This window comes from Vigna unguiculata, chromosome 11 (assembly GCF_037176805.1).
Source record: "Vigna unguiculata cultivar grain cowpea cultivar isolate G323 ecotype 2 chromosome 11, ASM3717680v1, whole genome shotgun sequence".
Lineage (NCBI taxonomy): Eukaryota > Viridiplantae > Streptophyta > Magnoliopsida > Fabales > Fabaceae > Vigna > Vigna unguiculata.
This window is the reverse complement of record NC_140802.1, coordinates 8,309,091-8,325,289: the sequence shown is the minus strand read 5'-3', so window position 1 is coordinate 8,325,289 and position 16,199 is coordinate 8,309,091. Positions and strand designations below refer to the sequence as shown.

The window sequence follows — 16,199 nt, the reverse complement described above, 5'->3', positions numbered from 1 at the left end:
GGTCAGGTTTTCCCCCCAAAAATTCGAATTTCAATTTTTTTTTTTTTTTTTGAAAGAGAGTCGCTGGGCGAGTTTATGCGCCCAGCGAGTAGCTCCAGGGGCAAAAATTCGTTCAAAAAGGGCTGGGCGAGTAGTACTCGCCCAGCGATTTTATTGGACAAAAGATTTTGTTGGTGTAGGGGTCATGCTCGCTGGGCGAGTGGGGGCTAGCTGGGCGAGTCTGCATAATTTTGGAACTGTTTTTCTGTGAAAAACCAGACTCGCGAAGCTAGTGGTCACTCGCTGGGCGAGCAGTGACAGACCTGATGCACCCAAAAATTGGTGAAATTGAATCTACTAACTAAGAAAAACTCAAAACACTGGGTTGCCTCCCAGTCAGCGCTTGTTTAACGTCATTAGCTCGACGCCTGTAGGCTCATGCGTCATCTAGATGAATGACAGTGGTGAGGCGTTCAACCTCACCCCCCAAATAGTGCTTAAGTCGCTGTCCGTTCACAACCCAACTCCTTTGTGGATCTTCCGAGGAGGGATCCATCAGCTCTATTGCTCCATAGGGTTTGACTTCCTTGATGGTGAAGGGTCCAGACCATTTAGACTTCAACTTACCCGGAAATAATTTGAGCCTTGAATTGAACAACAACACTTGTTGGCCGGGTTGAAATTCTTTCTTAAGTAGCTTTCTATCATGATACATTTTAACTCTCTCCTTGTAGCTTTTAGAGTTCTCATACGCATTTAACCTCATCTCTTCAAGCTCCAGCAATTGGATCCTCCTCTTCTCAGCAGATAAAGAGGGCTCAAAATTCAAAAACTTCAAGGCCCAGTATGCCTTGTGCTCCATTTCCACAGGCAAGTGACATGATTTGCCATAGACCAACTGGTAAGGTGATAATCCAAGAGGAGTCTTCATGGCAGTCCTATATGCCCAGAGGGCATCATCAAGTTTTAAGGACCAGTCTTTTCTAGATGAAGCCACGGTCTTCTCTAAAATCCTCTTAATCTCCCGATTAGACACCTCGGCTTGACCATTAGTCTGTGGATGATAAGGTGAAGCAACCTTGTGCTTCACTTCATAGTGTTTCAAGACTTTGGCCAATTGGGCATTGCAGAAATGGGATCCTCCATCACTGATGAGAACCCTGGGGACTCCAAACCGAGAGAAGATTTGTCTCTTTAGAAACTTGATGACAGTCTTGGCATCATTTTTCTGACAAGCTGTTGCCTCCACCCACTTACTGACGTAATCAACTGCCACTAGAATATACTCATTGTTGAATGAAGAAGGGAGGGGACCAACGAAATCAATTCCCCAACAATCAAAGACCTCCACTTCTAAGATAGCTTGCAGTGGCATTTCATGCCTTCTCGAGATGCTTCCAATCCTTTGGCATTTATCACAGCTCTTAGCATGAGCATGAGCATCCTTAAACAAGGTGGGCCAATAGAACCCGGATTGAAGCACTTTAGCAGCTGTCCTATCACCATTGAAGTGACCACCATATGGCGAGTTGTGGCAATGCCACAGGATCCCTGCAGCTTCCTCTGCAGTAACACACCTCCTCAAGAGATTATCAGCGCCAAGCTTAAACAAGAAGGGATCATCCCAAATGAACTGCTTTGCATCATGCAAGAATTTCTTCTTTTGCTGCCATGTAAAATCATCGGGGAGAACTCCAGCAGCTTTGAAATTAGCCATGTCAGCGAACCATGGCCTCTCCTGAATTAGCATAAGCTTTTCATCTGAAAAAGCTTCTTGGATCTCCTTCTCTTTGCATGTCACTTCCTCATTCACTAACCGAGAGAGATGATCAGCAATAACATTTTCACTCCCCTTCTTATCCCTAATCTCCAAATCAAACTCTTGAAGCAAGAGAACCCATCTAATCAACCGAGGTTTGGAGTCAGGTTTGGTCAACAAATATTTAATGGCAGCATGGTCAGTGTAAATGGTAACTTTAGACCCAATGAGATAAGGTCTAAACTTCTCAAGCGCATACACAATAGCCAGAAACTCCTTTTCAGTTGTGGCATAATTCAATTGAGGTCCATTCAAGACCTTGCTTGCATAATAAATGGCATGAAACAATTTTTCTCGCCTCTGGCCAAGAACAGCTCCTATAGCATAGTCGCTGGCATCACACATTATCTCAAAGTCTTGTTTCCAATTTGGAGCAATGATCACAGGGGAAGAAATCAATTTGTTCTTCAATATATTGAAAGCTTTCAAACACTCTTCATCAAATTCAAACGGAGTGTCTTTAACAAGGAGGTTGCACAAGGGTTTGGCAATCTTGGAGAAATCTTTTATAAATCTTCTATAAAACCCGGCGTGCCCAAGAAAACTTCTAACCCCCTTCACATTAGTAGGAGGCGGCAATTTCTCAATTACATCAACCTTGGCATTATCCACTGCTATCCCCCGAGATGAAATTTTATGTCCCAACACAATTCCTTCACGCACCATAAAATGGCATTTCTCCCAATTGAGCACAAGGTTTGTGTCTATGCACCTCTTCATCACCATATCTAAGTTCTTCAAGCAGAGATCAAAGGATTTGCCAAACACAGAGAAGTCGTCCATAAATACTTCAATGCACTTCTCAACCAAGTCATCAAAGATGGCTAACATGCATCTTTGAAATGTAGCAGGAGCATTGCACAGACCAAACGGCATTCTTCTATAAGCAAACACACCGAATGGACAAGTGAACGCAGTCTTTTCTTGATCTTCCGGATTTACCACAATCTGATTATATCCAGAATAACCATCTAAGAAGCAATAGTACGCTTGTCCTGCTAAACGTTCCAACATCTGATCCATGAAGGGAAGGGGGAAATGATCCTTTCGAGTGGCTTGATTAAGTTTCCTGTAGTCAATACACATCCTCCACCCGGTGACCGTCCTAGTTGGAATCAACTCATTTTTCTCGTTCTGAATGACTGTCATACCTCCTTTCTTTGGCACCACATGCACAGGACTAACCCATGCACTATCAGAGATCGGGTATATCATTCCAGCTTCAAGGAGTTTTAGCACCTCCTTTCTCACCACCTCCTTCATAGTGGGATTCAATCTTCTTTGTGGTTGTGCTATGGGCTTGTAATCTTTCTCTAACATAATCTTGTGCATACAATAAGTTGGGCTTAACCCCTTCAAATCAGAAATGTGCCACCCTATAGCTCCTTGATTTGCCTTAAGAACTTCAATCAGTTTCTCTTCTTCAGCTTTAGATAGAGAGCTACTAATTATCACAGGCTTCCTTGCTTCCCCTTCCAGGAACACATACTTGAGGTGATCAGGCAACAATTTAAGCTCAATCTTGTTTTGATCATCAAATTTTTCCTTCTCCAATTTTTCCACTTTCACATCATTAGGAAATATCTCCTTGAGCTTTTCTAGTTGTCTGGTCACTTCCTCCACTTCCGCTTCCTCATCAAGGGTCAACTCATCACATGCCTCAATCAAAACCCTCTCAAGTGGGGACTTCACATGCAATTGGCTCTTGGTAGTCTCAATCACTTCTTCTAGAACATCCACTCTAAAGCAGTTGCTATTATCACCAGGGTGTTGCATAGCTTCCAAAACATTGAAGGTGACAGTCTCATCTTCCACACGCACCTTGAGATGACCATTATCCACATCAATGAGCACCCTTGCAGTTTTCATGAATGGCCTGCCCAATATAAGCGGAACTTCAGTGTCTTCTTCCATGTCTAGAATGACAAAATCCACTGGGAAAGTGAATTTGTCCACCTTCACTAGCACGTCCTCAATGACTCCATAGGGGCATTTGATAGACCTATCTGCTAACTGGAGTGTCATTCTTGTGGGCTTCAATTCCAAATCTCCAATCCTCCTCATCACAGAAAGAGGCATCAAGTTTATGCTTGCTCCCAGATCGATTAGTGCTTTCCCAATAGCCAACTCGCCAATAGTGCAAGGAATAGTGAAACTACCGGGATCTTTAAACTTTGGTGGAAGCAACTTTTGGATGATGGCACTACAATTTCCCTGGACTTCGATGGTCTCTTCTTCAATGTACTTTCTTTTCTTTGTGAGCAACTCCTTCATGAATCGAGCATATGAAGGCATTTGTTGGAGGGCCTCAGAGAAGGGGATATTAATCTCAAGCCTCTTGAATATGTCTAAAAATCGCCCAAATTGCTTCTCCTTCTCTTTTCTAGAATGGATTTTAGGGTAAGGTAGGGGCTTTTCAACACTTTTTCCTTTATTCTTCTCTCTCTCACCCATTTCTTTATGTCCTCCTTCAACATTCTCATCATCTTCTTCAATGCTCTCTTCTTTTCTCTCATGTAACTCTCCACTCTCTTCTCCTTTTTCATCATCTCTATTTACTTTTCTCTCTTCTAACACCTTTCCACTCCTTGTAGTAATAGCTTTAACATGCTCTTTTGGGTTAACTTCAGTGTTAGCCGCAAAATTTGTATCGGATTTCTCCTCCATCCTCTTAGCTATTTGCCCCATTTGCACCTCCAAGTTACGGATAGCAGCTTCGGTGCTCTTGTGGTTGGATATTGACACTTGCATAAATTGATTGAGTGTGTCCTCAATCTTTGAAGTTCTATCTGCCAAAGAGGGATGTTGCTGAAATTGTTGAGGTGGTGGTCTATTCGAGGGTCCTGCTTGTCCCATGTTTGGGTGAGGCCTCCAACCTTGGTTGTAATTACCTTGGCGACTTGTATTACCCATGTAATTAACCTCTTCTTGAGATGTGTTTTGCATGGCACACTGCCCATTGGGATGATCCCCACCACACAACTCACAATTTTGCAACTGTTGTTGGTGTTGAGCTTGAGAAACATTTCGGAGATCTTGCGGAAGTTGAGAGAGCTTCTTCATGAGAGCTTCAAGCTGTTGTGTCATGATTTTGTTTTGTGCCAGTAGAGCGTCATGAGACTGAAGTTGTAGAACACCCTTCTGTTGAGATTGAGCTCTCTCATTGTGCACTTCATTGTCATTGGAGGCCATATTTTCAATCAATTCTCGTGCTTCAGTAGGTGTCTTCCACTTAATACTTCCTCCCGCTGATGCATCCAACATTAACTTTGAGTGAGATTTCAGCCCTGCCAAGAAAAGTGTAAGTTGTGTGGGCTCATCAAACCCATGAATGGGAGTTTTTCTGAGCAATCCCTTGAACCTGTCCCATGCTTGCCCCAAGGACTCATCCACGTCTTGCTGGAAAGCAGAGATTTCTTGTTTGCCTTTGTTAATCTTGGATTGAGGGAAATACTTGCCCAAGAATTTGGAAACCACATCCTCCCAGCTAGTGAGACTGTTTTCGGGGAAAGAATTTAGCCAAACCTTGGCATTTCCCGCCAACGAGAAAGGGAATAAACTCAAGCGAATGGCTTCATCAGGCACTTGATGGATTTTTACTGTATTACATATCTCTAAGAAGGTGGCCAAATGCGTGTATGGATTCTCATTAGCCAATCCATTAAACTGATTACTTTGCACCAAGTGGATTAGAGCTGGCTTCATCTCCATATTTGTAGCATTCACCGTTGGTCGAGCAATACTGTTGAAATTAATGGTCCCTGTGAATGCAGCATAATCTTCCAACGTGCGTCTTCTTTCACCTCTAGCATCATCATGCGGATTTTCTGCCATGTCTTCCTCTTCTTGATCAGATGAAGAAATGAGAGTTGGATCAGAAATAACAGTTGCTTCTCTAGCTTCCCTGCTTTGCCTTCTTCTTCTACTATTGTTTCTTCGAGCCGTTCTTTCAATTTCAGGATCAAAGAGCAAATTATCAGCTCTAGTTCTACTTCTCATGCAAAACAAGAAACACTAGAAAAGAAAAGTTACGCAAAAGGGTAAGTATATACAATTGGACTATATACAATCAAAAGTGTAAAAGGCAATAAATTAATGAATGAAATGAATAAGCCTAAATCGGTAAATAGCACACAATTTGCCTAAACAACAAACAATTCCCCGGCAACGGCGCCAAAAACTTGTTATGACTTTGGCAAGTGTACCAAGTCGTGCAAGTAATAAAAATGGTAAGTCCAAGTATCGTTTTCCCACGGAAATTGCGTTTGTTTAGTTAACTAGGTGTACTTACTAATTTAAGCGTTGAATGTAACCATTGATTAATTCGAAACAAGTGAAAACATAAGGATTTCTAAACTTTAAAGTGATAAAATACCAAGGCAAAGACTCATTGGGGTTGGAATTCATGACCAAAACTCTAAGCAAGCACCTCACAATATAAATCTCTCATCTACTCAAGCATTGACATCAAAGGTATTCAATCCCTAATCCCTTAGGGGTATGTTTTGAACTTTTATGTAAAAATTACTAATCCCTTAGAGGTTTAAACACAAAAGACACATTAAAAACGATGTCTAGAATGACCAAAAGCTTTGGTCTATGTCTAGAACCAAATCTTTAGGTTGTTCTATCCATGTCTAGGGTTCCAAAACACTTTCCAATGACTAGATACCACCCAAAACGCATAGATATTCCATCATGCACGAAAATAATTTAGATAGAACACAAAAACAGTGAAAGAGATTCTATTGCATAGATGAAACTATAACGAGTTTAGGTACATTACATCCAACCCCAATGAGATGGAGTTTAGCTACTCCTATACATCTAGAGCACAAATGGAGTTGAAATGGTAGAATGGATGAAGAAAGATTGATCCTTTAAGCTCCAGAAATGTCTCTGCCTTCGTTTTGAGTTCCAGCAGTGTTCCTCCCACCAAAAACTGTCTTTTTGTTCGAGTCTCGACACTTTTAATGTTTGAGCAAAAAGATAAACTCGCTGGGCCAACATTCATTCTCGCTGGGCTAGAGAGCCTTCCTCGCTGGGCTAGTGAGTCTGGTTCGCTGGGCTAGTGAGTCTGGTTAGCTGGGCGAGTACATCCAGCTAGCTGGGCTAATGGCTCCAGGCAGCAACTAGTGAATTTTTCTCCAATCTTCCATTCTTTTCTACAAAAGTCCACAAACATCAAAGTAAACATGTTTTTGAAATAAATAACAAAATCCTAAATTCTTTCATGAGATTAACACAAAAATACATGAATAAAAGACAATTAAGAGGTTCTAAGAAGTGTAAACAATAGGTAATTATCACACTTATCAGGTATGCTTTGGCAGAAGCGACAACAACTCTAAGGGAAGGGGGATCTATTTTTCGAAAATGGGCACAAGTTAAGATTTGGGCACTTTAGGTCAGAAATATGAATTGAACCAACTCCCTTGGGCCCATAAGATTGGATAGTCTACAAAATAAAAGGACAGAATTAATTGGGCCTTAAAATTACTCTTTTGATTTTTATTAGTAATACATTTTTTATTTTAATATACTCTTTACTTTGTTAAACTTTTTTTAAGAAGCGCCGGAAGTGATTCTGACAAAGTAACGCCTCCACCATATACTAAAACTGAACGAAATACAAAATTTCCATATAATAATTCAATCGTATGTTATTACCTATAACTTTAATAACTTCTTATAACTATTATTGTTTATGTTATAGTATTATTTTCGAAAGTATCTATTATAAAAGAATACCTAGACTTCAAATCAATGATTGTAATAATATGGAATTGCAAAAGTACGTAAAACGAATATTAATTATATATCAATGATATAAAAAAACTTATTGTTTTTTTTTTATATATATAGAACTTCATCTACTCGAACTATATCACCACAAATTCAAACTACTCAAACTCAAGAGAAAATTGTGTCAAGCAATTCTAATATAGAAGTACAAAAGTATTTTCATAAAGATTCTAACTTTAAATTATGTATTCATGATATAAAATAAATTATTGACTCTTTTCTGGACTCTATTTTCTTTTTATAGGACTCCATCTCCTCAATCTCCTCCATCTCTCTTTCCTCTATTTCCATCTAAACTATCACCTCAAATTGAAATGAGCATTTCTAACAATTCTAATAACCAATTGCAAAGGTATTGTTAATAACTCAAATATCAATTATGTTATATATTGTGTTATATATATATATATATATATATATATATATATATATATATATATATATATATTGGTAATAACTGGAATATCAATTATATAAAACATTTTTCGTTGGACTCCATCTCCATCTCTACCACCATTTAAAATTAAGAACGTGTCAAACGATTATAGTGATGTGCAAATAATGTTGGTTATAAGATCAATTATGTAAGAACTACATAAAAGAAATTACTTACACTACAAGAAAAACTGATATCACTGACGGTCAAAATTCGTTGGTAATGGTCAAAATCCGTCGTTAAATCAATTTTACTAACGAATTATCGACGGTAAAAAATCTGTCAGTAAAACTCTTGTCGGTAAGATTTTATCGACGAAAATCATGTTTCGTCGGTACTTATTGACAGAAAAATTCGTCGATAAAATTCGTCAATAATTACCAAAAAATTTGTTGGTAAATAACATGCATTATTTATCTTCTTCTTCCTCCCTCTTTCATTTTTTTTTTCATTTTCTTCTTCATTGTTGTCGCCAACGCAACCGACGCTATTAATGTATTTTATTTTTCTTGATACAATGTATTTTTTGAATTTTATTATGTCAATTATTTGTTTTGTACCCTATCGGTATTAGATTTCTTTTGACATGAGATATGCATTGTATTTTATTATATTCCTTATTTATTATGATTTGGGATCCTTAGGCGGGATCATAGTGAATGAGAAATAATTAGGTATTATAGGCATATTTTGTTGTGTATTCTGAAACATTTATTTTGTTTATTTTCATAATAAGTGTGTATTAAATGTTTCTTTGTTATTTTGATATCAGCTTCTTTGCCTATGCCATTGACTTCAATCAAAAGTTTAAATGGGACAAATTTTGAGGACCGGAAAGAATCTTTGGATTTATATCTAGCAATTACCAACATGGATTTTTCTTTGAGAGAAGTAGAACCTTCAGCTCTTACGCCTGAGTCCACTAGTGTCCAGAGAGCTTCTCGTGAAAAATGGGAACACTCGAACAGGGTGTGCCTAATGGTGATGAGATATACCATGGAGAAGTCTATTCGACAAAGCATTCCGGATAATGACAATGCTAAAGATTTTATGAGATCAGTTGGTGAGAAGTTTAAGACTTTTGACAAAGCTCAAAAGGGTCAATATTTGTCATTTCTTGAGAAGACCAAATATGATGGTGTAAGTGGTGTTCGTGAGCATATGACGAAGCTTGGGCAATATTATAACAAACTCAAATCTCTAAAGGTAGAGCTTGGTGATAGTTACTTGATTTTGCAGGTTATGGAATCTCTTCCTTCTTAGTTTGATGTGTTGAAGACTTCTTACAACACTCAAAAGGAGGGATGGACAATTGATGAAATGATAGCTAATATTTCTCAAGAGGAAGCATCAATTAAAAAGACCAAGTCTCATAGTGTGCAGTTCACAACTACTACTTCTGGCACTAAACTTGTGAAAAAGGGGTTCAAAGGTAAATCTCGTCCTGAAAAGGGGAACACAGGGAAAACATCAGTGGTTTTGGAGCCTAAGAAGAAGTACTTCAAGCGGAATTGTGCCTATTGTAAGAAATTTGGACACAAGCTAGCTAACTGTTATATTCTTAAGAAGAAGAATGTTGATAAGGAAGGTATACTCCTATATGTTGTAGCTTGTTTTGAATCTAATGTTATTGATGTTCCTCCCAATTCTTGGTGGTTAGACTTGGGTGCCACTATTCATGTTGTGAATTCTTTACAGGGGTTCACAAGTCTGAGAAAACCATGTGATGTCGAGTCCAAGATTCTCATGGGAGATGGAGCTAGAGCACTAGTTGAAGACATATGAGTAGTTTCTTTAAATTTACCTTCTGGACATGTTTTGTTATTGAAAGATGTTGTTTATGTACCTTCTATGAGAAGGAATTTGATTTCAGTTTCAATTTTGGATAAATATGGCTACACTTTTGAATTTGGAAATGGTAAATTTGTTGTTTATTTCAATTCAATTATTGTTGGCTCAGGAGTTTTATATGATGGACTTTACATGCTAAATCTGAATGACATGTCTGTTAATTCTGTTATTGGACCTAAGCGTAGTAGAGTTGATGAAAATTCCTCTATATTGTGGCATAGACATCTGGGACATATTTCTAGACCTTGGATTGAGAGGTTGATTAAAGAGGGTATTCTGCATGATTTGGATTTTTCTGATTTTGATACTTGTGTTGATTGTGTTAAGGGCAAGCTTATCGCAAAAGTAAGAAATACAGGAGCAAACAGGAGTGACAATGTGTTGGACCTTATTCATACTGATATATGTTGACCTATAACACCCACTTCCATGGGGGGATATAGGTATTTTATCACGTTTAGACGATTATTCCCGATTTGGATGGATAGATCTCCTATAGGAAAAATCAAGTTCTTTAGATGCTTTTAAGTCTTTCAAAGCTACTATTGAGTTGAAAATAGGAAAGAAGATAAAATATGTAAGGTCTAACAGAGGTGAAGAGTATTATGACAGATATGATGAAACTAGAAGAAATTCTGGACCTTTCGCTAGATTTCTTGATGATTGTGGTATTGAAGCTCAGTATAATATGTCAGGTACTCCTCGACAAAATGGAGTTGCAGAAAGGAGGAATCGCACTCTTTTAGAGATGGTGAGATGTATGTTGAGTCATTCCTCTTTACCAGATTTCCTTTAGGGAGATGCATTAAGGACTGTTGTGTATATTCTTAATCAAGTACATAGCAAGTTTGTTTCAAAGACTCCTTATGAACTCATGTCTGGGAAGAAGCCAAGTTTGAGACATTTCCATGTGTGAGATTGTAAGGTGGAGGTGAGGCCTTATAATCCTCAGTTAAAAAAAAACTTGATCTCAAGACTGTCAATGGATTCTTCATTGGTTATTGTGTGGGTTCTCGTGGTAGCAGGTTTTATTGTCCTTCTCACTCTATGTTGGTTATTGAGTCTGACTGTGCAATATTCTTTGAGGATGATTTGGACAGTGGGAGCAATGCACCACGACTAGTCACTCTTAGAGAAGACTGTGTCGTTATTCCCGTGCCATCCATTTATCTTCCCGTAGATAATGTGATTCCAGTTGTCCGTGATGAAAATGAATTTCTTCAAGATCTTGTGGATGCCACATCACTTGTAGTAGATGAACAAGTTCATGATGATGTTGTTGAAGAAATTTCTTTGAGGAGATCCCAAAGAGTACGCAGGTCTTCTATACCTGATGATTATCTTGTGTATTTTCAAGAGCATGAATATGATCTAAACAATGTTGATGATCCTACTACTTTTGAAGAGGCTATTTCTAGTTTTCATGGTGATGATTGGTTAAATGCTATGCATGATGAGTTAGCTTCTATGGCCCATAATGATGTTTGGGATCTTGTGGATTTGCCACTAGGTTGTAAACCAGTTGGGTGTAAATGGGTTTTTAAGACTAAGCGTATTCCAAATGGAAAAGTTGAGAGGTATAAAGTCAGACTTGGTAGCAAAAGGCTATAGTCAGAGGGATGACATTGATTATAAGGAGACTTTCTCACCGGTCTCTACTAAGGATGTTTTTCGTGTTGTTATGGCTTCAATAGCTCATTTTGATTAGGAGCTTCATCAAATGGATGTCAAAACAACTTTTCTAAATGAAGATTTATTTGAAGAAGTGTATATGATTCAACTTGATGGCTTTTCTAAAAAAGGTAAGGAGCATTTGGTTTGCAGGTAGAAAAAGTCTATTTATGGACTAAGACAAGCTTCTAGGCAATGGTATTTAAAATTTGATCAGGTGGCCACTTCTTTTGGCTTCAAGAAAAATGCCTCGGATAAAGGCATTTACTTGAAGAAAAATGGGAGCCCTTTCATCATTCTTGTCTTATATGTTGATGATATTCTTCTTGCTATTAGCAATGTTGAACTTTTGACTGAGACAAAATTTATACTAAATAGCCACTTTGATATGAAGGACCTTGGTGATGCTTCTGTTGTTCTGGGCATTTATATCTCTCGTGACAGGTCACGTGGCATTCTTGGTTTGTCTCAAAGAGGATACATTAATAAAGTCCTTAAGAGGTTTAACATGCATTCTTGCTCCTCATGTGCAGCACCTGTTCAAAAAGGTGACAAACTCTCAAAATCTCAGTGTCCTCAAAATGATAATGACAGAGTTGAAATGAAAAAAATCTCATATGCTTCCGTTGTTGGTCGTTTAATGTATGCTCAAGTTTGTATTCATCTCGATATTGCTTTTACTGTTAATGCTTTAGGGATATACTTGAGTGATCCAGGTTTAGATCATTGGAAAGCTATTAAAAAGGTCTTTAGATATTAGTAGGGAACTAAGGATCATATGTTGACCTTTAAGAAGTCTGATCAACTTTAGGTCATTGGTTATTCTGATTCTAATTTTGCTGGTTGCCTTGACGACCGAAAGTCTACTTTTGGCTTTATTTTTATGATAGAGGGAGGAGCCATTTCTTGGAAGAGTGTTAAACAAACTCTTATAGTTACTTACACTATGGAGGCAGAGTATGTTGCTTGTTATGAAACTACTTGTCAAGCTGTGTGGCTTAAAAATTTGATTTCTGGCTTTCAAATTGTTGAAAGTATTTCTAGGCCACTTGTGATATATTGTGACAACACTGCTGCCGTCCATTTATCTCAAAACAACAGAAGTTCTACTCGCTCAAAGCTTTTTGATATAAAATTTTTGTTTGTTAGAGAGAAAGTTTTGGATTATCAAACTTGGATTGAGCATACTGCTACAGAAAATATGTTAGTAGACCCACTAACTAAAGGCTTATCTATTGGAGTTTTTTAGACTTTATATTATTATGGTTTTCATGAGATGTAAATTTGTCAATGACGTCAATTTCATTACATATCTTTCTCTTTCTACACAAAGAATTTACGAACTATTTTGGGATCACATATTTATTATGTTTGTTTTTATTTTATATTATTCATTATTTAAGAAATCTAAGCATATGGTAACTATCCCTATCAGATATTATCTTTGTGATTCATGTTTATATTTCTTAATTAGTATTTGTACTTATGTTGCAATTGATATAAGTAATTTATTTATTAATGTTATCCAAGTGGGAGAATGTTATATTTTATATAATTTTATTATACAAAATTATTATTCTCTATGTTGTTATTATTATGAATTAGCATTAATCAGTAAATTAAGTTATTTGTTAATGTTAATTATATTGCACATAATTAATTATTGTATGAGTAATATATATAATTTTGGATTTTCTGATGAACGATCTGTGATGGGTTAGATTGTTTAGTAAACTATATGTGATGGGCTTGAATAATACTTATTTGAGAGGTCCCTGGTCTCTGCTGAGAGGTTACAAAACTAATACCCTTTAGTTAGTTTTAAGTAACAACGTAAAACACTCTTATGTTTTAGAATACCTTTCAGAAAGAGAACAGTAGCATCTCATACTACGTGCTTCCATGGATCCTTCATTAATTCCAGGTACACAATTTTTAACTCATGCTTGAATATGATTTCAATATATTGTATTATTGTATCTTATATATATATTTTATTCCTATCAATTCTGGCTTTCAGAAACAACTAATTGAAAATGATCTTCCTATAACTAAAACTTATTCATATTTTGAGGCAAAAAAACCTATTTCAGAAACAACTAATTGAAAATGATCTTCCTATGACTAAAACTTGTTCATATTTTGAGGCAAAAAAGCCTATGAAAACAGAGAATTGCTTTCTTATGAATGTCGTAGGTATATGTGATTCCTTGGTTGTATTTTGGATCTCCTGATGCTCCTACTCTGATTAGAAAGTGTCAAATTCACTTTCCCAAACAGATTCTTGATGAAACCAAACGAGGAAGAATGAAGTTTGATGTTCTTTTGTCTTCATATGAGATCATAATTTCTGATTCATCTCATTCATCATCGTCATTATATCTGTGAATGCAGACAGTGGACGAGGGTCACCTTCTCACAAACAAAAATTCACATCATGGGAAAAACAAAAAAATACTTTCGAAATATCATATAACAATGTTGACTTTGGATCACAAAACATAACAAATAATATTCCCCGAAATTCACAAAGCAGCATTTATGTGTTGCAGTAGTTTGTATATGCTAACCTCATCATACGGTAATGTTTTTGTTGTGAAAGATGAGATCGTTCATTTGATTAGTAGCAACAACTCTTTATTTTTTAAGCATTGAGATAACATACTTCAATGCATTTTTTGGATCTCTTCTTACCTGTTGTAAAATTATACGGTTTAGAAGATGAAATAATAGGAGGTATTATTTGTGAATAAGATCTTTCTGCCAAAGTTTTCTTCTTTTATGAGATGAATAAATAATGTGTTTTATTGAAAGTTGTTAAAAATAAACATAATGCTTACTTTTAAATGAAAAAAATTAAATCTTTAAGTGGCTTAATATGTAAAAATATATTCAAATCCAAAGTACATAAACCAAATCCATCACTGCTAAAAATTATCATATTACATGAGATTTTTCTTGCAAATTTGTTAAGAAAATTTGTAAGAAAAGATTTTTTTCTGCCATTGTTGCTAAGAATCTTAATTAACATGTAATTCTTTCTTTTATGGATAATTAATCTTTCTAAATTATAAAATTTGCAAAATATAATTGACAGAAAATATAATTTTTTTAGTTGGGCATATAATTAAAAGCAAGTTTTCCAAAACAGATATTGTTGTTATAAATTAAGGTTTCACATAAACTCATTCTTTAAACTATGTGAAAAAAAAAAAGAACAGTTATTTAGAAAAAAAAAAGTATGGATAACTAGGAGAAAAGGTGACCAAGGGTGTTGATGTTTGGCAGTAGGCCAGGTATCACATGTGATTAAGTCGGTTGAATGGTGCTTCAAGGAAGGAATAAAGTGGTGTGAAGTGACAACTAACATGTTTTAGTTCGAGACCTGAATTTATGAGAATTTAGTAAAAACCTACAAGAGGTAATGTAGAGCATATGGAAAGTAAGTCAATATATTAGATACAAATTTGTTGGTGGGACATAAAGGATCCTTCAAGCTTTAGGTTTGAAGTTGAGAAGTTTCTTTCAGAGCAGCGCCTTGACCAAACTAAATTATTTAACACCATATCACCTAGCATAGAGGTAATAATTCTAGTTAGTTATTATGTGGAGGTCGATCAGTCTTGTCAAGGTCATCTGGGACTGGAAGACGAGTGACTCTACATGGGATTTAGAGGAGGACACGAGGAAGTCATATCTGCATCTTTTCTAGTAAGTCTTAATTTTCGAGGTCGAAAATTTTTATTGTTGGGGCAATTGTAAGCCCCATTTTTCAGCTTAATAAGTGACTTGGGCCTGGCCTTTTCGTGGGCCCAAGGCCAGCCCATTAGGGGGACCCAATACCCTTTTCCAGCCCCTAACCCCTTCCATTCTATCTCATTTCTAGAAATCAGCTCTATCTCCCTCTCTTTTCTCCACCAAAGTGCTCTGCTAGGGTTTTGAGCAAGCATTCTCTATGGGCTAAGTTACGAGTTCCTTCCAAGTAAGTAATCCCCTCAGTTTCTGTTTCACTTCGTCTTTTAACTCATAAGCTTTGGTCTCACCTAAGTCTTGACCTTGGTCTCCTTTTTGTCCCCTTATACTTATGTTTTCAGATTGAGATGACATGTGAAAATTGTTGGTAAAAGAGTTTCAAGGGAAACTCTTGGAGATGGTGGTTAGTGTATACCTTGATATAGGAGATGTCTAGATAAAGGAAGGTATCCTGAACTCTAATAATCATTCACGCTCACATAGAGCAGAATGATTTATGTGGTGAGAGTGGTAGGAAGTCCTAATCTTGGGACATATTAGGCCCAAGACATTAGAGGATCAACCCTGTGTGTGGTTGGGTGATAACCCCTTGCGTCTAGACTATGCGGAGTTTAGAAACCAGCACAAATGCATACTTCCTTTAGAATTCTATATCAAGAGTATGATCTGAATATGGAGTCTTAGAGTCTTGCTTGTTTGCTATCACATGATTAAGTGCCTACTGTGTTGCATGTTTATAATCTGTTTTAAGTATCTACTTGCTATGACATGTTGAAAATTATTTTACACTAGCTTATCCTTTCTTTTTGTGTTTGTTCTCTTCTTTGGATTTTTCTTTTGCGATGATTACCAAATCCTTGGTGTGAGCAGATGTCGAGACTCTTG

General features: G+C 36.9%; 2 protein-coding genes and 1 non-coding gene across 3 annotated transcripts; 2 read left to right on the top strand and 1 right to left on the bottom strand.

Annotated features, from left to right (window-relative positions):
* Positions 1-369: 369 nt before the first annotated feature.
* Positions 370-5,797, bottom strand: LOC146880954 (uncharacterized). Its single transcript, XM_085669188.1, has one exon. It carries the CDS (start codon positions 5,795-5,797, stop codon positions 416-418), a length of 5,382 nt encoding a protein of 1,793 aa, XP_085525314.1. The 3' UTR covers positions 370-415.
* On the top strand, positions 5,121-5,227 carry LOC114189305 (small nucleolar RNA R71). The gene has a single exon (XR_003605609.1). It is a non-coding gene; the product is annotated as a small nucleolar RNA R71 (small nucleolar RNA).
* A 3,025-nt stretch (positions 5,798-8,822) lies between the features above and the next one.
* On the top strand, positions 8,823-9,302 carry LOC114170141 (uncharacterized). The gene has a single exon (XM_028055626.2). It carries the CDS (start codon positions 8,823-8,825, stop codon positions 9,300-9,302), a length of 480 nt encoding a protein of 159 aa, XP_027911427.2.
* The last annotated feature ends 6,897 nt before the right edge of the window (positions 9,303-16,199 follow it).